Genomic DNA, 23,057 nt, shown 5'->3' with positions numbered 1-23,057 from the left:
ACACTAATGGAATCCTTTTTACTACTCTAATTGTCATCAATATTGGTACTCTTGACTTTAAAATTGAATGAATTGCGAGTCAAAAACATGTGCAGTTTCCAAGTTAAAAACGCGGTGTTCAAGAACCTAACCCTAAGGTGGACTTGTCACTTTGTAAACACTTTGTGTACACGTTTCTTATTGGTTTACTTGCAAAATGGCCATCGTGTCCTAATAAAATATATTGTGGATATTATAAATTTAGTATTTCAATGTCTAGTAAGAATTTATATTTTTTAGTTGATATTAGATAAATTTTGTTAGGGGTTACATATCAAAATTAGTTACTAGTATAAAATATATGTTAGAATATAAATACACATTAAAAATAAGTTAAACCACACATATATTTATACACAAATACATTATTAATTAATTTTAGTGGCTGATTTTAGTATACAAATAGTATTTCTCTTTTAAAAAATGCGTTATTTTCCTAAATGCATTATTTTGCAGGCGAAAGTTAGTGCACTCCAAGTAAAGTAAAGAGTGAAGCACTCTTTAAAAATTAATCTAATATCAAATTTTATTAGGTAAATTAAATTTATTTATTATTGTTATTATTTTTTTTTTTGTTATGGGCTGATCAAACAAATTGACACCGACAAAAAATACTAATTTCCTCCTTTAACACGGGACGACTTTTACATCACAAAAGTACTCAGGATAACTTGAATTCTTCCGTTATTCTGTTATTTCCGATGTGATGTCTTCAAACATCTTCACTGTTTTGTTTGCTGGCTGTGCTTTCATTATTGTTCTGGTTAGTCACAGATTTTGACGCTCTTGAACCCGCTCATTCCACCTCTGTCATAAATGACTTTTAAAGTCCGAAAAATCGTTGCCATAGAAGAGGAAGACGCTTGTCTGTCACATTGCTGGTTGGCTAACTCCAAACGCAAAACCGATTTTGTAGAAGAACTCCGATCTCCATGAAGGTACGATAATTCTCAGATGACAACGCAATCAAAGCACAAAATACAAGACAGTTATAACAAATCCATTATCTTTTATTTTAAATTAACCTCAACGTGTATGTAATAAAATAAAAAATTAAAATACAATTATATTTAAATAATTATTGTGTTATTTTTTTATTAATTTATTAAAAAACAATTAAACTTTGGAGCTAATTGGTATAAAATATTTAAGATATAAAACTAGGAGAAAATTTTATTTGTATAAGAATGAGCCTAATAAAAAAATTATTCTATTTAATATATAATTAAGAGTATTTTTTTGCCAACCAGCTATAAATTGTGTATTCAAATCTTCCTATTTTTGGTAAAAAAAAAAGAAGTACTTCTTTCTTTTATTATCTTTTTTAAACATTAGTTATTCCAAATAATATATTTTAAATATAGTAAAGTAAACATACTTCAATAAAAAAATTGTTAATAAAAAAATTATATAAATATTTTTTATATAATTTTTTGTTTCGCACAAAATAAAATTAATATATGTTTGTTTGCTTTTTACGTTGTATATATAATTTTTCTAAATTAAATTTATATAATACAAAATCTTTTATCATTATGTTCATATTTAATGTTTTAATTTTATTTCACACAAAATAATATATATATATTAATTAAATTTATATAACACAAAATTTTTTATCATTGTGTTTATATTTAATATTATATACTGTAAATCCTGTTAAATTAGTAAATAATTAGCTAATAAATTAATTTTTAATAAAAAAATTAGAAATATGAATATTATATTAAATTATGATAGAGCTCATCAAAATGAGAATTTTGACATTAATTTTAAAGAATTCAACCCAAAATTAGACAGAACGGGCCAAACCAGTTGAATCGGGCCAAAATTGGGCCCGTGGGCCCAACCAACCCAACACTTAAGTGAACCCAAGCTTCTCATCTTCCCCAATTTAGCAGAAAATAACGCTGAAACACAATAGGGGGAAAGGAGAAGAGAAGCTTTCTATAACCCTTACGGTAAATTTAAATCCACGTATCTCCTCCGTCCGAGCTCCGATCGCCGCACTGTTTGCGGCCACGCAACCACCATGTCGAACTCTACGTTTCTATCAGAACAATTTCACAGGTAACCCACTTATTCACTCTCAACTTCTTCTTCCCTAATTTTTATTAAATTAAGTGGAGGTATTGAATTTCTTTGCTCTTTGATGTTTTAGGATCTAATTAGTTTGAGAAAAATGTTCACTCTTACTTATACGAAGCTTGGGTAAGGTGAAGATACCATAAATCCTATTTAATTTAATGAATTTAGGCCTTGGGTATTAAATTGGGTATATGTCTTATAAATGTGTATTAGGTTGTGAATAAATAATTGGAGTTTAAAATTGTGAATATCGGAACTTGGAGGAAGTTGTTTTATTGGACTTTTGGGGGCTGTGTTTATTTTAGTAAGTTGCCTTGGACAATACGCGAAAAATCTTCTAAGGTATGGTTTAGGTTTCTTGCATTTAATATATAACGTTCTGTGAAAACTTAGGCTAGAGAACCATAGGATCGGTTGGAAAGATTATGTATGTTGGATGTTTAGAATTAATAGCATTGATTGGTAATAAAGATTATGTATGTGTTGGTGGTGTTGTTGGTAAGTTGGTGATAATGATTTCATATGTATGTATGGCAAAATAGTGGTAATTTTGTTGAAGGAAGTATGAAATTTTGTTGATTGATGGTAATGATGATTTATGGATAGTTGAGTGATTTGGAGTTGTTATATATTGTATGCTTGTGCTGAATGTAGGTAGAGGAAGTGAACATTGAAATTGTTTAAAGAAAAGTGAGGTTTTTGAAGTATGATAAAAATTGGTTTTTGACCGAACTTCGGCGAGCTATAACTTGGCTTCAAGAATTTCAAATTGATTCCAACTTGTTTTAAATGAAAATTGGATTTGTGAAGTTTATGTCGTTCGAAGTAAGGAGGAAAAACAATTAAGTTATGCATGTCGGAAGTTTTGGTGTGAAATATGTAATTATGCAGGTGAATACTTCATGATTATGCCGCTTTCTGGTTGATCTGATTTTTTTTTAAAAAATGTACATCCACGCGTATGCGTGGGCAACGCGTACGCGTGGCATGAAATTTTTGACTGTGCGTACGCGAATAGCCATATGCGTATGCGTGATGAGCCAGTATGCATGCCCACGCGTACGCATGGCTCATGCGTACACATGGCTCACGCGTACGCGTGTCATTAGGTACTCACCTACGCGTACACATGACAAGGGGAAGCGCGCGCGAGCTGCTTTATTACACTCCCACGCATACGTGTGGCTACGTGTGGTCCCTTTTTCAGAAAACATGATTTTTTCTGAGTTTTAAACTCTATTTCAAACTTCTAAATCTCTATTTTCATTTCTTTAGTCGTAAATAATAATATTAGACCTAATAGTTAGATGAAATTAGAAAGTGAGGATAACTTGGAGGTGAAGTAAAGCTGAGAAAGTTATTAATTGAATTATGAAATGTTATGAATGATTGTGTAGAACATTTGGCTTGATTAATTAAATGATCTGAGACATGAGATTTTCTGGGTTAAGTACTGTGGCTTGGCACCATGTGTATCAGGTCGAAAACTCGATACTCTGTTGACCCTACAACGTAAGGGTGACCGGGCACTTATAAATTCCCAGGAATGTTTATCCTCATTGAGCAATATTATTTATTTGAGAAAAATCTATGCATAGACTCTTGGTGGGGATGCATGTCGGGGGACAATCCAAAGGTTTAGCAAACTGGACTTGTCGGGTTGGCTTGATAACCGACAGATGAGATTCATCAGCCATAGGACAGGCATGCATCATGTGCATATTATTTGAATTACTTGTTTGTGCACTAACTGGGTGTACCTAAATGTATTTGCTATGTTAAATGTATATTGTTACCGGCAATACTTGTAACCTTCTTGTACTTGTCTTTATCTGCTTGTTTGTCTGTGATATGTTGACTGAGTTGGAGGTATGAAGGAAGTGCAGTGGGACTTAGATTTAAGATTAAGTTAAGCTAGGCCTAGATACTCTTAGAAAACCACCCTTTTATGGTTTTTGTATAATACTTTAAGCTTCATAATATGAGTGTCGGCGTCCTTGGATGGCCTCTGGCATTCCCAGGATCTTATATCTTATATGTGTGGCACCTTTACCATGCTGAGAACCTCTGGTTCTTACCCCATACTATGTTGTTGTTTTTCAGATCCAGTCGAGAGACACCTTATTAGGCGTCTGGACTTCTGAAGCGAAGTGGTTATCGAGTTATTTTGTTGTACAGTTATGTATATATATGTACTTAGTTTTCTCTTCGCATGACTTGATCCTTTTGACCCTCTTAGAGGCTTATAGAGAGACAGAATTTTGTTTATGTAAATTTAGGTTTTGGATATGCGCCAAAAACTTGGCGCGGAATTTATAATCCACAAACTAATCGGCAAGTGCACCGGGTCGTACCAAGTAATACCTCAAGTGAGTGAGGGTCGATCCCACGAGGATTGATGGATCAATCAACAATGATTGAGTAATTTACTTAGTTATACAAGCAAAAAATGGGGTTTGAGAGTTCAATTGCATTAAATAGTAATTAATAATATCAGAAAGCAAGCAGTAAATAAGGTGTGAAATATATATGGGGAAACAGTTAAGGCTTCAAAGATATCTATTTTCCGGATTGACTTTTCTTACTAACTATTTTAATCATGCAAGATTTTATTCATGGCAAACTATAAGTGACTAAACCCTAATTCCTTAGACCTTTTTAGTCTCCTCTAAAATTCATTAACCGCCAATTCCTTGGTCACTTAATTCCAATTAGAGGGTAAAGTACAATTCTAGTTTATATGCCACAGAAATCCTAATTATCCAAATATAAGAGGATTATATGTCACGTATCCCATTAAGTTCAGATAATTAAAATTTTAGGAGAATATGTTTTCAAGCTGTTGTTCAAGTAAAGAGTTTTTCCAAGTTATACAAGAACTTAATTAGAACAAGGGTCATACTTCCGTTCCACCCAAATTCATAAGATAAAGAACGAAAACAATTCTTGAATTATAAATCAATACATATATTAGAATAGAAAAATAATAGTATCAATCCATACAATAGACAGAGCTCCTAACCTTAACAGTGGAGGTTTAGTTGCTCATGGTGTAGAGAGAAAACTAGGATTCCTAAAAACTGTAAAGTGTGGAATGAGGTGGAATCAAAAGTGGGATCCCATCCTCCTTAATTTAAAATCTATTTCTTAAAATTAAAATAATATATTTTCCTATTTTAAAATCAAATTTAAATTTAAATCAGAATTAATTATAGCAATCAGTAAGTCTTCAATTGATGGATAGGGACCACTTGCTTCGTAGGATCCATGCCTAACTTGGTGAAGAGCTGCGCCTTACTTGAGTGCCAAAATGGGGCCCAGAAATCGCCCCCAGCGTTTTTTGCGTTTTCTACACGTGGCGCATGTCATACGTACGCGTCAGTCACGCGTATGCGTCGATGGTCTTCTTCGCGTGTCACGCGTACGTGTCAGGTACGCGCACGCGTCGCTGTACAAATCTCCAAATCACGCGCACATGTCAGGTACGCGCATGCGTCCCTCCTCGCTGGTTATCCCCTTCAATTCTTGTGATCTTCTTCTGCAGAAACTCCATTAAATCCAGCCGAATGCTACCTAAAATAAACAGAATTGCACAAGCTCAAAGTAGCATCCATAGTGGCTAAAAGTTAATTAATTCTTGATTAAACTCAACAAATTAAATGCAAATTCACTAGAAAAAGATAGGAAAGATGCTCACGCATCACAACACCAAACTTAAATTATTGCTTGTTCTCAAGCAACCAAAACTAATGTAGGCTTAGGATGTGAATTTTCATGAGAATGAGAGTTCAATTAAGCTCATGTCTCTTCTTAAAGTGGGGTTTACAACTGCAATCCATAATAGGTTTGGCATCTCACTATTCTTTGAATCAGAAGAATGTTACTGTCACTCGGAATTAGAATCCGGACAATATTATGAATTCTCTAGTCTTTTATATTTCAGTTTAATCCTTGAACACAGCAAATTTCTTTTTTTTTTTGTTCTTTGCACCTTGAGCCTAGCTGTGACTTTAAATGTTTTGTCTCAAGCTTCACTTGACACAAAAATACCATAAGCACTTAACTGGAGAACTCTCTTTAAGTTCTGATTTTTCTTTCAGTTACTCCCAGACAGTGGTGCTCAAAGCCTTTGGCATACTCTGTTAAATGCAATTGATCTCGACTTTTAGTGTTCTGTCTCAAGGGTTACTTGACACAAACCACACCACAAGCATATGACTAGGAAAACAACTCTTTGAGCTTTTAATCATGTCTGACCTCCCTAGTCATTGATGCTCAGAGCCTTGGACCTTGATTTTATTTTTCTTTTGTTGTTTCTTCTGCTTCAAGGATTAAACTTTCTCTTATTGCAGAGAATTCATAATAGTTCTCTAGATTCATGTTCCTTGTACATCAACATTCTTTAATTCAAATTTAAATATGCACTGTTCATGTCATGCATTTAGAGTCACAGAAAATACCACCATATTTGGATAAATGAGACTACTCTTAAAATTAAACCAATTTCTCATCCACTATATCTTTTCTTCTTTCTTTTTGATTTCAAGCTCAGTGGGCAATACATGAGACACCTTTCAACATTAAAGCAAATAACAGAATAAATAAAAAATAGCAAAATAAACTAAAACTTAGGAATTGAAGATATAACTGATCATGCAATAATAACAGAAAATAGGAATATAACATAATAAGAACGGGAGGAAGTATAGAATGAAAGGAACTCAACCACCTCAGTTATCCTAGTGGCCATCTCATTCTTCTGGTTGTGTTCCCCCGTGAAGATGATTTGCTTCCCTTTGGTGCTATTAAAAATAAACAAAAAAGCCATAAGCGAAGCGTCAACACCAAACTTAAAGGTTTGCATGTCCTCAAGCAAAGAAGAACTGAAAACAAAGAGGGACATAAAAAGACACACGAAAAAAAACAAATAATATGAGAGAAGAAGAATAAAAGGATAAAAGAACAAGAGAGAATTAGGATTTGGGAGGGAGAGAGAATAATTAAAATCTGGGCGGCGCGCTAGTGAAGTGAGGCAGTGTATGCGACGCACACGCGTACGACACGCGTATAAGTGGGTCGCAGAAAGTTCAAGCGACGCGTACGCGTGCTCTTAGTTTGTGCGAATCGTGCGAAGGCAGCCCTGCGCATGCACAACTCTCGGGTTGATACGCATGAGGGCCAGATAGACAGACGACGCGTGTGCGTCAGGTACGCACACGCGCAGATGGGGACAAAGTGAAAATGACACGTACGCGTTAAGGACGCGTACGCGTTAAGGACGCATACGCGTGATGAAGATTGTGCTTCTAGCACAATTCCAGCCTTAAGCCATCACAACTTTCTAGCCAAACTCCTATTGACGCCAATTTCCAGGGTCATGCGTATGCGTCAGGGATGCTTACGCGCGGGCTAGCAATTGCGCAAGCGATGCGCACGCATCTTGGACGCGTACGCGTGGTCTTGCTTGTGCGCAAGGCACGCTTCCAGCATCACTGCGGCCAATCTTTCGGCCTATTTTCTTCCTCCTCTTTTTTTTTCGGTTCTTGTTCTAAAATAGCTGCATGATCAGAACACACGTAAAACGAAAGAAAAAACAGCAAATTCTCAATAGAAATCAAATAAATAAGAAACCACTACTACGAAAAGGATATGAAATTATCGGGTTGCTTCCCGACAAGCACTTCTTTAACGTCACTAGCTTGATAGTCAGTTCTGCTAATTCAGCAGATGAGCGGACCTCTGGCGATCGATTTTGCCTCCAAGATAGTGCTTCAACCTCTGGCCATTCACTGTAAATTTCCTGTCATAATTTTCTTCCTATATTTCCACATGACCATATGGTGAAGCTCTGGTAACCACAAACGGTCCTGACCACCGGGATTTCAGCTTCCCAGAAAAGAGTTTTGAGTCTTGAATTATACAAAAGCACTCTTTGTCCTGGCTCAAAGACTCTGATGGCAATCTTCTCGTCATGCAATAACTTGGTTCTCTCCTTATAGAGCTTGGCATTCTCATAAGCTGAATATCTAAATTCGTCATGCTCATTCAACTGAAGCATTCGCTTAATTCCTGCAGCTTTTGAATCAAGATTCAGATACCTGATTGCCTAGTAAGCTTTATGCTCCAGCTCAACTGGCAAGTGACAGGCTTTGCCATAGACCAACTAATAAGGGGACATGCTAATGGGACTCTTGTATGCTGTCCAGTATGCCCAGAGAGCATCATCAAGCCTCCTAGACCAGTCCTTTCTTGAAACACTGACGGTTTTCTCTAGAATCCTCTTGAGTTCCCTGTTGGAAACTTCAACTTGTCCACTTGTCTGAGGGTGATAGGGGGTTGCCACTTTATGACGGACTCCATATCTATGCAGAAGTGAGTCCAACTCTCTATTACAGAAGTGGCTTCCTCCATCACTAATGAGTGTCCTTGGGACACCAAATTGGCTGAAGATATATCTCTGAAGAAAGCTCATTACCACCTTGGCATCATTGGTGGGTAGAGCCATAGCCTCCACCCACTTGGACACATAGTCAACTGCCACTAGAATATAGTTGTTTGAATGTGAGGGTGGGAAAGGTCCCATGAAATCAATACCCCACACATCAAACAACTCAACCTCAAGAATCCCCTGCTGTGGCATTTTATGGTTGGCAGGGAGATTTGTGGCTTTTTCACATCTGTCACAGCGCTTCACAATTCTCTTGAATCTCTGAAGAGAGTCAGCTAGTAAAACTCGCTCTGAAGAACATTTGTAGCTGTCTTTTTACCACCAAAGTGGCCTCCATAATCAGAACCATGACAGTGCCAAAGAATCTGCTGTGTTTCTTCATCTGGGACACATCTTCTGATTATACCATCTGAACACCTTTTAAAAATGTATGGTTCCTCCCAAATGTAGTACTTTGCATTAGTCAATAGCTTCTTTACTTGTTGCCTACTTTACTCCCTTGGAATATAATTCATAGCTTTGTAATTTGCAATATCTACAAACTATGGAGCCTGCTAAATGAGGAACAATTGCTCATCCGGAAACGTCTCAGTCACAGCTGTGGGTGGTTATACTCCTGCTTCAGGCTCAATTCTAAAGAGATGGTCAGCTACTTGATTTTCTGACCCTTTCTTGTCTTTTATTTCAATATCAAACTCCTGAAGGAGTAACACCCATCTGATTAATCTTGGTTTAGAATCCTGTTTGGTTAGAAGGTACTTCAAAGCAGCATGATCAGTATAAACAATAACCTTAGAACCAATTAAATAGGACCTAAACTTATCAACAACATACACAAAAGCTAATAATTCTTTTTCTGTAGTTGTGTAATTCTTTTAGGCATCAATTAACACACGACTGGCATAGTAAATGACATGTATAAGCTTACCATGCCTCTGTCCTAAAACAGCTCCTATAGCAAAATCACTAGCATCACACATCAACTTGAATAGTAAATCCTAATCAGGGGGAGCTATAATGGGAGCAGAGGTAAGGTTTGCTTCCAGAGTTTCAAAAGCATGCAGGCAATCAGAATCAAAGACAAAAAGAACATCAACAACCAACAGGTTGCTCAATGGTTTAGTAATTTTTGAAAAATCTTTTATAAATCTTCTATAAAATCCTGCAGGACCCAAGAAACTCCTGACTGCCTTAACATTAGCTGGTGGTGGTAATTTTTCAATTACCTCCACCTTTGCTCTATCAACCTCAATTTCCCTTTTTGAAATTCGATGTCCAAGAACAATACCTTCTGTAACCATAAAATGGTATTTTTTCCAATTTAAAACAAGGTTTGATTCTTGACACCGTTTTAAGACAAGAGATAAATGCTTAAGGCAGGATTCAAAAGAATTACCAAAAACAGAAAAATCATCCATAAATACCTCAATAAATTTTTCAACCATATCAAAAAAAATTGAAAGCATACACCTTTGAAAAGTTGCTGGAGTATTATAGAGTCCAAATGGCATTCTCCTGTAGGCAAATACTCAAAAAGGGCATGTGAATGCTGTCTTTTCTTGATCTTGAGGGTCCATTGTAATTTGGTTATATCCATAATATCTATCTAGAAAACAATAAAAAGTATGACCAGTTAACCTCTCAAGCATCTGATCAATGAAAGGTAGGGGAAGTGATCCTTCCTTGTAGCAGTGTTGAGTCTCCTGTAGTCTATACAAATTCTCCATCCTATGACTGTTCTTGTAGGAATAAGCTCATTCTTTTCATTCTTGATCACTGTCATCCCTCCTTTCTTGAAAACTACCTGCACAAGACTTACCTAAGGACTGTCAGAAATAGGGTAAATAATACCTGCTTCTCATAATTTTATTACCTCTTTTTGGACCACCTCTTTCATGGTTGGATTGAGTCTCCTTTGTGGTTGCACAACTGGTTTAGCATCATCTTCAAGGATTGAGTCATTAATATATTTGTGTATAAATATATGTGTGGTTTAATTTATTTTTAATATATATTTATATTTTAATATATATTTTATACTAGTAGTTAATTTTAATAATTAATTTTAATATACACATAACAAATTAAAAAATATAAAAAAATTAAAATTACACTTTACATCTTCGACTAGAAAAAATGAGAAAATTTTGTATTTCATTTTTCTTTTAAGTCAGAGGATTTTTACGCAATTAAACTAAAAAAATAATTTTATAATTTTTTTATATAGGTAAATCAGTAAATGACAACAAAAACTAAAAAATTAGAAAGAGTATTGATTTATCTATTTTAGAAAATATATAAATCTCATCAAACACTAGAAATTAGAAAGAGTATTAGAATCTCTTTATCTCTTTATGTACTTAAATTGCTGCGCCGGTGCTCATTTTGTAAATCATAAATCGCATCAAACCTTTGCAATTTGTTGAATGCCGAAATTAAAAATAAAAAATTTAGATTCAGATGCAGACAAAATATTAAAACTATTAGAAACGTGAAAAATAAAATGAGTATTCAATTTGGTTTTTGAATTTATAGGCAGTTTTAATTTAATTTTTGAGATTTTAATGCTTTTATTTAGTCTTTAAATTTTATAAATGTATTTTACATTAATTTTGATATGGACAACCAAATGCCACGTTGAAACTTATAAAATGATGTAATTTTAGTTTTGGCATTTAAATAGTCTAAAAACAGTATCGTATCACTTATTTTGTTAGGTAAAATTTTGATAAACACTACTTGCAATGTTGTTTTTGAATTATTTGAGTGTCAAAATTAAAATGACATATCTTACAGTGTTTAACGTGGCATTCGACTGTCCATGACAGCGTTCCATTAATATTTGTATGTTAAAAATTGTTTCAAGGACTAACATAAATTATGTTCATAAAATTTGATGACTAAATAAAGGCAATTGAAATTTTAGGAACTAAATTGAGACTTGTGTGCAAATTCAAAGACCAAATTGAATATTATCTCAAAATAGAAGAGAAAATTTTATGTATGCTTGATATCAATACTAACTAAAACGCTCACATTAACAATTTGGAGGTGGAGATATCTCACTAATTTAAAAATTTTAAATAAAATCTTTCACAAAATTTAAATAAAAAAATCTCTTATTTTCGCAGACAGAAGACAAATAACTTCTTCTATCTATTTACCCTTTTAAAATAAAACGGATGCTACAATATTTTTGATAGATACCGACAGATATTATAGAGCAATTTAAGAATCGCCAATAATCATTTTGCAGCGATTAAAAATCGACGCTATCCAACTTAAAGAATGCCATTATCTGCTGGAATTCTTATAGTGAGAAGTAAACTAATGTGGATGTGACGTTGTCTATATGTTTGTTAGGCTATCCAAGTGAAAGAAGGCTAAAAAATTGAAAAACATCCACCCACAAAACGATGTCACTTCGAAAATGAACACGCTCATCATTTTAGAATCATTTTTGTGAAAAAACCTTACCATTTAGGCCTAAAAACCAACCAAAAATAAATAAATAAAATAAGTCATAAACTTAAACCACATCCACCTTTATCTTGTTCACAAAACTAATCTCTTCTTCAAATTCAACTATTTTTTTCGTAGGAACTTTTTTTTCATCAATTATTATTATTATCTCATTTCCTTAGGCAAAAAAATATTAAATCCAAAAATCAAATTGTTGTGCCATTTGGATAGTTCTTTTACCCTTGTTATGACACAACAACGTTAGCTCTTGAAGATTATAGATGGTTTGGGGGGATTAAATTTATGGCATTTTTTTTACTTTAATGAAATAAGAATTTAATTATAAGCTTACACTTAGAATCTGTTTAAACTGTGCAGTGAAAACTTTATGAGACGATTCCGTTTTGTCTTATAAATATCAGAAAAGAAAATTTAGAGAAGAAAAAGAAGAATAACACAGACATGTATCCTGATTCAATTGTCTTGTGTTATGCAACCTACATCCAGTCTCCACCACAACAGCGGTAAAATTTTTATTATAGTTAAAGTATTACATACACCAATTTCTTAGGATTTACACAATCCTTTCTCTCTTAAGTTCTAATCTAACTTGACTTAGTTATGCTAATACCTAACTCTTCACTCTAAGCGCTGACCCAACTTAGAAAGGGGCACTTCACAGGTACAAGACACAAGACATATGAAACAATATAAAGAAATCTAAAATCACTCTAGATTTTTCTCTCAAGTGTTTCACTCAATCTTTTGTCACTCATTGGCTTTTTCTTGAACTCTCTTTTTAAGCCTTTTACAACTCAAGAAATTACAGAAAGATATACATTGAAAATGAAATACAAACTGTGAAACATGAAGGAGATTAATGCATCAACAACCTCTGTTGCTATAAATTGAACCGGATTCAGCTGACTCTGATTGAGTTTTTCATCTTAGCGGAATGCTTCTTTAACTTAGAAAACACTGTCCAAAGTTGATGAACTCTTCATAGAGAAGTTCTTCAGAACAAAACTCTAAATCTGGTTCTCTCTCCTTATGTTCAGAAAGATGAAAAATTTTCTTTTGTACCTATTTCTAAGTTGCTGTGTTGCTCTCTTTTGAGTCAATTCTTCGAGCTGTGTACTTTCCAAAATTGTCATTTCACTTTCTTTCATTAACCCCCAAATTAGGGATCTTAGAACTAGTCCTTTTGCTTTGACCAAGTGCCTCAGATCAGCAAAGAGAAATGTTTCCAATGGTAAACTTGAATCTAAATCATTGAGCAAGTGCTTTGTCCTCAAGAAACAATTTTAGCCTTTGATTCACAACAGTGATTATCAGAGAACACTTTTTCATTTATCCTAAATTAGAGTTACAGAAAATTGGAGAAGGAGGGAAGAAAGTAAATTGCATGCAAATAGAAATAAATTACCATTAACTTACTATGGTTTGATTTGGGCGATTAGACATTTACTTTTTGATTAAGCTTTCTCTTTCTTTCTTCTCTGGTAAAAGAATGGAAAGGTAGAATGATAAACCGTTATTTTACGGTTTATCTTATACTTATTTCAGTAGATTTTACCTATTATTCTCACACTTATTCATGTAAATTGTATGTTTTATATTTTTCTTCTTAATTTTGTGCTATGATTGAAAACATGCTTCTTTGGCCTTAAATTTGCTACTTTTAATCCTCTCTTATTACCATTCGATGCCGTGATATATTTGTTGAGTGTTTTCAGGGTTTATAGGGCAAGAATGGCTTAGAGGATAGAGAGGAAGCATGCAAAAGTGGAAAAAACACAAGAAAGCGAGGAATTCAGAAGCTGGCAGCGACGCGTACGCGTACGCGTGAACTACACGTACGCGTTAACTACGCGTACGCGTGACCAGCATTTTTACTCATCGATGCATACGCTGACGAGCGTCACGTGCTGCAATTCACAGAAAATGCTGGGGGCGATTTCTGGGCTCCTCTTTGACCTAGTTTCTGGCCCGAAATTCCAAATTAGAGGTCACAGAGTGGAGCAAATGGGGACATTCACTTCTGATTCATGATTATTCATAATTTTAGGTTTTAGATGTACTTTTCTAGAGAGAGAGGCTCTCTCCTCTCTCTAGGTTTTAGGTTTCTTAGTTTTATTCCTTCTCAATTTTTGAATTCTATCTTATTTCAATTTAGTTTCCCTCCTACTTTTAATTGTTCTAGTACTTTAGTTTATCTATTTCTCTTGTTGGTTTATCTATGTTGCCAATTTAGTTTATGAATTCTCAACTTAGATTTGATTTCCTTTTTTAATGTAATTTTATGTTTTATGTTTATGGCTTCATTATTTATTGGTTATCATTGATACTTGCAATTGGTTGTTTAGATTTATTATCCCTTGTTAATTTTCTATGTTTTTGTTTTGCGCTTTCCAAGTGTTGATAAAATGCTTGGTTGGATTTTAAATTAGCTTTTTATGTTCTTAGCTTAGATTGAGTAATTAGAGACTCTTGAATTGTCAAAGTCTCTTGTTGGTTGGTGATTGAAACTTGCTAGTTGGCTTGAGCTTCACTAAATCTAATCTTTGATTAGGACTTGTGAACTCAAGTTGATTTTCTCACTTGACTTACCTTCAATTGTTAGAGGTTAACTAAGTGATAGCAAAAAAAGCCAATTACCATCACAAGTGACTATGATAATAGGGATAGGAATTCCAATTATCAATCCTTGCTAAGACTTTTCTTAATTATTAGTTTATTTTCTTGTCATTTACAGTCCTTGTTCTACATTTAAAAAATCCAAAAAGATAAAATCTCATAACCAATTATAAGTACTCTTTCCTGCAATTCCTTGAGAGATGACCCGAGGTTTAAATACTTCGGTTTATTTTTATTGGGTTTGCATTGTGACAAACAAATTAAATTTGATTGAGGTTTAATTGTCGGTTTAGAACTATACTTACAACGCGAATATTTTTGTGAAATTCTTTACCGACGATTTTTCCTCCATCAATTTTTGGCGCCGTTGCTGGGGAATTGCAAATGTGTGCATTATTATTGATTATTATAAATATTTGCTTTTTGCTTGTTTGTTAGTTTTTGTTAGTTTTAGGACTTTGTTGCTTATTTTCATTAGTTTTTGTTTTTATTTGCTACCATGAATTCTCACCCCTTTGGCTATGAGTTTGGTTACAATTATGTTTTAGGAAGTGGAGATAACAAGGAAGGCTTGGATCAAGGATGGGACAATCAAAGATGGGAGGAGCCACAAAGATTTGATCAGCCCTCTTGGCAACAACCACCTCCAATGCACTATGAGCAACAACCATCCTATGATGCGTACCAAGACAATGGTTATGATGGACCGCTTCATGACAATCAACACCCACCACAATATACCTATGAACTCCCTCCTCAATATAGCCCACAACCATACTCACAAGCCCCATTTCACCAAACACCTCCATATGACCCCAACCCATATCCACCGTACCAACCACCCTATGAGCCATATATAGAACCACACCCATTCCAACACAATTACTCCCAAGAACCACCACCTCCATATCCCTATCAAGATGAACCACCTTCCTATCATGAACCCTTCCTTCCAAGCAATGAACCCTCATATCCACTCCAATCTCCAATGAACGACACCTTTGGTGTTCTTCTTTAAGGACAAGAAGAGATAAAAATGGAGGTATTAGAATTCATGGCTAACTTGGCCGAGGTAGTAAATCGATTAGCCTCCCAATGTTTGAATACCCAAAGAACGCCCATGGCCACATGTGGAGAATCAAGTGAGGAGCGTAGCATAAATGAGAGATTGGAAACTCCGGTGAAAAATAGGAAATGCGATTTTGTACTAGAACAATCGGAGGAAGCTATAATTATCGAAGAGGAAGAAGTGGTTGAAGACTTGGGAGATGTTGAGAGTCCATAGGAACCTCAAGTCATAGAGCCTCTTTCTAAGGAGTTTGAATTTGATGTTGAGGAGGGTGTACAACCTCCAGAACATATCATAGTTGAAGACTTTGAAGAGATTGATCAAGAGATGGATTCAATAATTGATGAATTTCTTACTATAATTGAGTCATCCCCATTGGACTTGGAAAAGAGGTTAAGGAAGAAGGTGAACAACTTCCAAAGCATATTCCTTATGAAGAATTGGATGGAATAGATCAAGAGAAAAGTTCCCTTGGTGATGATGATCATGAATCAAGCCAACCTTCTCTCGATGAAATTGAAAGCAACAATGAGGTGGAAGTCATTCGAAAAGGTTGGACGGGAGTTGAATATGCATTGTCAAGATCATCGGAGACTTCTCTACCTAGCTTACCGTATGCTCATTCAATTGAGTGGGTAAAATTTATCTCCATTCACTTTATTATCCCACTTGAGTATGGTCTACTTGAAATGGATGGCCAACTTAGGAGGCTTTGCGGAATGAAGCGTAAGAGAAGGATATTTAGTGGTTGGAGTTGCAATGCAAGGCTCATCAAGGTTGCGATTTCAAGAGCTAGATGCAAGGGTCGGGCTAGTGATCCATTGGTTGGATCTAAGAGAAGAGTTTGGTACTTCGTTGAGAATTCAGATTGTTTGCCACCCGGATGGAACACTGATGATCCACTTCAAGACGGGTGTAGAAACAAGATTTGGGATCCTGGCATACAAGAGGATCAATTTTGGGAGTTCACAGCTTGTGAAGAACTTTATCAAGTCTTGGTTAATTCATTCAGAAATGATGGAGCTCATTGGAAGTCCAAGCGTTGGTGGAAGTTTCAAGATGGGTTCAAGCACAAGCCACCATGACAAGGTGCTCACCAAATGTCCAACTTAAGGACTTTAGCTAAAAGTGCTAGGTGGGAGACACCCTACCATAGTAAATTCTTCCAATTTCATCTTTTATTTATGATTGATAATTAATTGAATTTTTATTTTTAGTTAGAATTATTTAATTTAAATCGTGGTTTTACTGATTTAATAATATTTGGATTTATTTTGGTAGCTTGTTATATAAAATAAAAAAAGTAAGGCAACCCACGCGTACGCGTGATACACGCATACACGTCGATGCCAATTTTACGTTTTAGCTAAAATGAACAGAGAGTTGGGCTAAAACTGTACTGAAAGAGTGCTAGACACACAACGCGTGCGCATCTCCGTCACCTGCATTTTTGACAATCCACACGCAAGTCTCCCTGACGCGAACGCGTGGATTTGGAGATCGGCATAAAGAGAATTGTGAACAGAAAATTGCGAGAAAACAGCGTGGAAATTATGCGTTTGGCAAAATTTCGCTCGTACGCGTGCTTCACCTTCATTTCTCTCCACCCACGCGCGTCCATGACGCGTTGGATTTGAATCCACTTACACCCCTTACGCGAGAACCCTAACCCATTCACCCTCTCGTCACCACCGGCCATCATCGCTGACGACCCCGAGCCGCCGCCGACCACCCATTCTTTCCCTTATTCTTTTTTTTCCTTCTTCTCTATTCTCTCTTCCCCCTTTCACCACCTCTCGATCCTTCCCACCATCAACCAACACCACCGCGACCGCCAGTGCCGCCGTTAACCACCACCCTCTAACCACGACCACCTTCCTTTCTTCTTCTCTTCTTCTTTGTTTCTTCTTGCTCTGCTATTTTCGCGATAGGAACAGTGAGCCCCATTCCCTGAGTTCAGCACCTTCATTCAGTGCCTCCGTTCCGCCGTCATTACCTCCATCAGTATCTGCCGTTTCTGGGTCGGCGCTGCTCTTCTCTCCCTTTCAGTTTCCGTTTCTGCCTACGAAACCCTACCAGGTTTCCCCCGTTTCTCCTTTCTGCGTTCTGTTTACATTCTGTTTAAGTGGTATAGTTAGCATTGCTTAATTTTTGCACAATTAGGATAGTTAGAAATGCATGTTAGTTGATTAGGTTGTTAGAGACTCTGGACTGGATAGTGGATTTAGGTCTTGTCTATTTACTGCTGCTGTCTGAAATGGCTGATTTTTGTTTGCTTTGTTGAGTGATGATAATGTGATTCTGTACTACTTTACAAGTTGCTGTTGTTACTAATTGTGGGTCATGCTGCTGTTTGAAACTGTTACTGCTTCATTGATTTGCTCTGTGCTACACTAGCTTGATTGATGCTGCTGCTTTAATGTATTTGTTAACAAATTGTTTGCTCATTGCAACTCTTTGTGCTTGTCATGCATTGATGCTCAGTACATTGTGGATTATGCCTGCTGCTGTTCAAATGAAGATCACTACTACTGTATTTTATTTCTTGCTCCAATCTGAACTTAATCACTCGATTCAGGATGCTTAATTGTCTGAATTCATGTTGAATACTTATGATTGGTTGTTAAATTCAAAGAAATGAATGCTGCCCGGTTATAAATTCTTACTTTTTCTTGTTGGTGGCTGGTTTTAAAACAAACAATTCATGCTGCTGAGTCCTTATTTCAAATTGAACTTCATTCTTGGATTGAGCTATGTGTAATTGTTGAACTTTTATCACTTGCAGTTGACTGCTGAATTCAATGAAGAAATGTTGCTGGATCTACTGCGTTTGTGCATTGTTGCTGATTTGGTGCTGTGTTTCAAGTCATTATTTTTGTTCATTATGAAGGAATGCTGCTATGCTATTTTGAGCTGTTTTGTTTTGCTTAATGCTATCTGCATCATATGGAATTACTGCTCGCTGCATCTGTTTGAATTCCTCTAAATTCATTTGACTTGTTTACTGCTGTTTTAATCCGGGAACGTTCAAATTACTGCCGGAATGCTGTCAAATTTTTCTAAAATCTTTATGCTATTAACTTCCAATTGTGAACTGAATTTGGCACATTTGACCTTATTCCTACTTGATTATTGCCAAATTCAATTCATGAATTGGTCGGCTAGCATTTCCACCCGTATTTGCTTCCCTTTATCTGCACTACTTGTTTGATGGGAACAAGGAGCTATTTGACGAAATTCTGTGTCAAATAGAACCTTGATTGACCAAGTGACTTTGAACCTCTTTTCTGTTTTAATTTTGTTTCAGGTCAAGTCAATATCCTTTTGTTTCTGGCTTTTTGTCTGCTTGCTTATTTACCTGCTTTTCTTTCCTTTGTTTTATTTGATAATCTGTACTCTGGGAATTCTGTTTTTCAAGATGTCTGATAGGAAAGAAAAGGGAAAGGCTAAGGCCAGCTCCAATAAAAGGAAGAGAGGACAGTCATCCGTTGTTCTATCGGATGAATTTTGGTGTGAAAAGAATTTTTCTGATCAAGAAAAAGCTGATCAACTTGTGCCTGCTAATGACCCAGTTAAATTTGCCAACCGTTACTGTGAACTCAAGTTTCCGGTGTTTGTGGAAAACCGGAACCTCTACTTGGAAAGAAAGCTCAGAATACCAGCCGATTTGAGAAAGTACACTGAACTTCAGATTGAACAGAGAGGTTGGGTATTTCTAGATAGAGATCTGGCAGAGGTAAACACATCATGGGTCCGTGAGTTCTATTCTAACTATTATAGGACAACCCTTGATGAAGTGCAGCTTAGGGGAAAGCAGATCTTAGTCACAGAGGAGGCTATACAGGATATCCTCCACTTCTCGGCCTAAAACAGATGATACAGATGGTTTTCAGAAGGCCGAGAAGTCTATTAGATTCATGAGTTTTGATTGGGATGCTGTCCGGCGTACTATAGCCATTGATCCTGATGTTCCATGGGCTATGGGAAAGTCAAAGGAAACTCCACGGGGTATAAAGGTTGTTTATCTCAATGATGAGGCTAGGCTGTGGCAACAGATACTGAGCAAATATGTGATGCCTAGTACTCACGAGTCAGAAGTGCCAGCTGCCATGATCCTCCTTATTTGGTGTGTCATGGAAGAGAAGGACCTATACCTTCCAAGACTCATCAGGAAGTATATGTCTAGAGTTCATGTGAGAGGCACATTGGCTTTCCCTTATTTGGTCACCCAGATGGCTGGCCGAGTTGAGGTACCCTGGGAGCCAGAGGATGAGAGACCACCGATTGCCAACTGCAAGAAGGTTATTCCGCACGGCAAGCGGTTTGACCCTCTAGACTACAGACCACCTACTACTGCTCCCACTGAGGCGGCCACTTCCTTAGCCGCACTTGCAGCACCACCTACTTCAGCACTATCATCCACTTCTCAGCCAGTTTACCACCTTGTGCACTGCCATTTTGAGCGCCTTGATCAGATGGAGCACCGCAATCAGCGACGCTACGAGCAGTTTGAGCGTCGCAACAAGCGACGTTATGCACACTTGAGGCTGATTGTGACTTCGGGGCGTACTGATATCCCCTCTGAGCCTGATACACCCTCGAAGCACTATGAGGAGGAGGATGAGCAGGAGGAAGATGAGCCGGAGGAGACCCAGTAGGAGGAGACGCAACATGGGATCCCTACAGAGCCACAGGCACATGCATAGCCACAGCCGACAGAGCCAGAGGCACATCCTTTGACAGGCGACGATCCTTATCACCCAGCTTGACTAAGAGCATTGAGGACGATGCTGTGATTTAAGTGTGGGGAGGTCGCCATCTTTGGCGAACTATATTTTGGTGAACTATTTCAGACTTTTGTTCTATTTTACTTTATTTTGTTTTATTTTTCCTTTAGTACTTGCACATTTTTATTTTATTGTACTTTCGTTTATTTTTACTTTGGTGCATTTTGTACTTTGGTTTGTATATATTTTAGACTATTAGTTTGAATTGCACTTTTAGTTTGTTAGTTGTGATGTGGAAAAATATGAATTATTGAGCTTACTTTACCCTTTTGCATATGAGAAATTGATTTGATTGAAAATAGAGAGTGAACTAGAAATTTTTAACTTTTCACAATCACATCATTTCATTTAGTATACATATATAATACAAGAAATGTTGGTCAAATTGATGAAATTTTCAAGGAATGTATCTTTTTCTTAACAAGGGCATTTAAGATTCACATTGAACTGAGTTAAAACTTTTTGAAACTTGCATGATATATATGTATAGCTTGGAATATGATTTTTTAGCTAAGAACACACAATCCGTGAGTTTTTGAGCTTAATTGAATGGTTATATTATTTAACCATGATTTTTATTCTTGTGTGTTTTCTTCTCTATGATTGCAATATTTGGTTTGTTCCATTCTATATGTCTATTATTGAGTGTATTTTAATGTAATTAGGTGATTGAAGCCATCATTTGTTATTAGCTCACTTATCCCAAATAGTCTATCATTTCATTTGCTTTTGTTTGCCATTTTAAGCCTTTTTAATCCCTAATTGTTCTTTATATTACCACATCACTAGCCTTAAGCGAAAAAATAAAAAAAATAATTAATTATCCGATTTGAATCTTTGGTTAGTTTAAGATAGCGTGTGCCAACTAAGTGTGGAAAAATGTGGGAACTTGGGTTGATGAGAATGTGTTGTGTTTTTACTGACAAATATTGAAAATTTGGGTGCTTACTCATGTGAAATTAGAAAAATCATATGCATTGATATATTATGTTTTCATTCATATATATATGTTTTCATTCATATATATATATATATATATATAAAAGAAAAAAAATGAAATAAATGAATAGGGGATAAAATTATCCCAATATTAAGTTTAATAAAATGATCAATGCATATGTGATGGAATTAGAATTGATACATGAGTGTGTGAAAATATGCAAAAGTGAGATTGGGTGGCTAAGCTTAATCTTAGAATTGTATATAGTGTGTGCATGTGTTAAGTGAGAATTCAAGTTAGTCAAAGATTCAAATGATAGCTCACTTGGCTATACATATATCCTTACATTTACCTTAACCCCATTATAACCTTAAAAAGCCCTCATGATATTTGCATTTGTACACTTGATAATTGTTGATTAGTTAGATGAAGAACACGTTTTATAAAGCATGATTAGAGGAGATTTGAGTAGTTAATCCCAAACACTTGAGTGATTAGAGTGCATATACAAATTCAGTGAGGGTTCAATTGCTCATTTCAATATGTCCATAGTTGATCATTGCTTGTCTTGCAAGTTTGTGAACTCTTTTGATTAACTCAACTCAATTGTGAATGTGCTTTGATATGATTAATTGTGAACTGTTTTGATTAACTCAACTCAATTGTGAATGTGCTTTGATATGATTAATTTAGTCCTTGACTGTCCATATATGATTTCTTGGAAATGTGACTCACTTTGACCACATATATATATAGTAATTAGAATAGCATGATGCATTTAGATAGGTTGCATTGCATAAGTTCTACTATTTTGCCTTCACTCTTTTAGTTCTCTTGAGTTTAGCATGAGGACATGCTAATGTTTAAGTGTAGGGAGATTGATAAACCACTATTTTACGGTTTATCTTATGCTTATTTCAGTAGATTTTATCCATTATTCTTACACTTATTCATGTAAATTGCATGTTTTACATTTTCCTTCCTGATTTTATGCCATAATTGAAAACATGCTTCTTTGGCCTTAAATTTGCTACTTTTAATCCTCTCTTATTACCATTCGATGCCGTCATATGTTTGCTGAGTGTTTTCAGGGTTTATAGGGCAGGAATGACTTAGAGGATAGAGAGAAAGCATGCAAAAGTGGAAGAAACACAAGAAAACGAGGAATTCAGGAGCTGGCAGCGACGCGTACGCGTAAGCGACGGGTACGCGTGACTGGCGCGTCAGACAAGCGATGCGTACGTGTGAACTACGCGTACGCGTGACGAGCGTCACGTGCTGCAATTCATAGAAAACGCTAGGGGCGATTTCTGGGCTCCTCTTTGACCCAGTTTTTGGCCCGAAATTCCAAATTAGAGGCTGCAGAGTGGAGCAGATGGGGACATTCACTTCTGATTCATAATTTCCTCTCTCTAGGATTTAGGTTTCTTAGTTTTATTCTTTCTCAATTTCTGAATTCTATCTTATTTCAATTTAGTTTTCCTACTACTTTTAATTGTTCTAGTACTTTAGTTTATCTATTTCTCTTGTTGGTTTATCTATGTTGCCAATTTAGTTTATGAATTCTCATGTTAGATTTGATTTTCC

At 35.8% G+C, this 23,057-nt stretch overlaps 1 protein-coding gene across 2 annotated transcripts; it reads left to right on the top strand.

Annotated features, from left to right (window-relative positions):
* The first annotated feature begins 17,274 nt into the window (after positions 1 to 17,274).
* Positions 17,275 to 20,803, top strand: LOC130950678 (uncharacterized). 2 transcript variants are annotated; one of them, XM_057879237.1, is made up of 3 exons: positions 17,275 to 17,822; positions 18,529 to 18,594; positions 19,162 to 20,803. In XM_057879237.1, the coding sequence occupies exon 3, from the start codon at positions 19,661 to 19,663 to the stop codon at positions 20,399 to 20,401; it is 741 nt and encodes a 246-aa protein (XP_057735220.1). In that variant the 5' UTR covers positions 17,275 to 17,822; positions 18,529 to 18,594; positions 19,162 to 19,660; the 3' UTR covers positions 20,402 to 20,803. The 2 variants fall into 2 exon arrangements, with proteins under 2 accessions (XP_057735220.1, XP_057735221.1); XM_057879238.1 differs by lacking the exon at positions 18,529 to 18,594.
* The last annotated feature ends 2,254 nt before the right edge of the window (positions 20,804 to 23,057 follow it).

This window comes from Arachis stenosperma, chromosome 9 (genome assembly GCF_014773155.1).
Source record: "Arachis stenosperma cultivar V10309 chromosome 9, arast.V10309.gnm1.PFL2, whole genome shotgun sequence".
Taxonomy (NCBI): domain Eukaryota; kingdom Viridiplantae; phylum Streptophyta; class Magnoliopsida; order Fabales; family Fabaceae; genus Arachis; species Arachis stenosperma.
The sequence above is the reverse complement of the archived record's forward strand: the minus strand, read 5'-3'. Positions and strand labels throughout refer to the sequence as shown.

Coding starts and splice junctions, on each gene's coding strand:
- LOC130950678 (XM_057879238.1), top strand. CDS start 19,661: ATGAGTTTTGATTGGGATGCTGTCCGGCGTACTATAGCCATTGATCCT.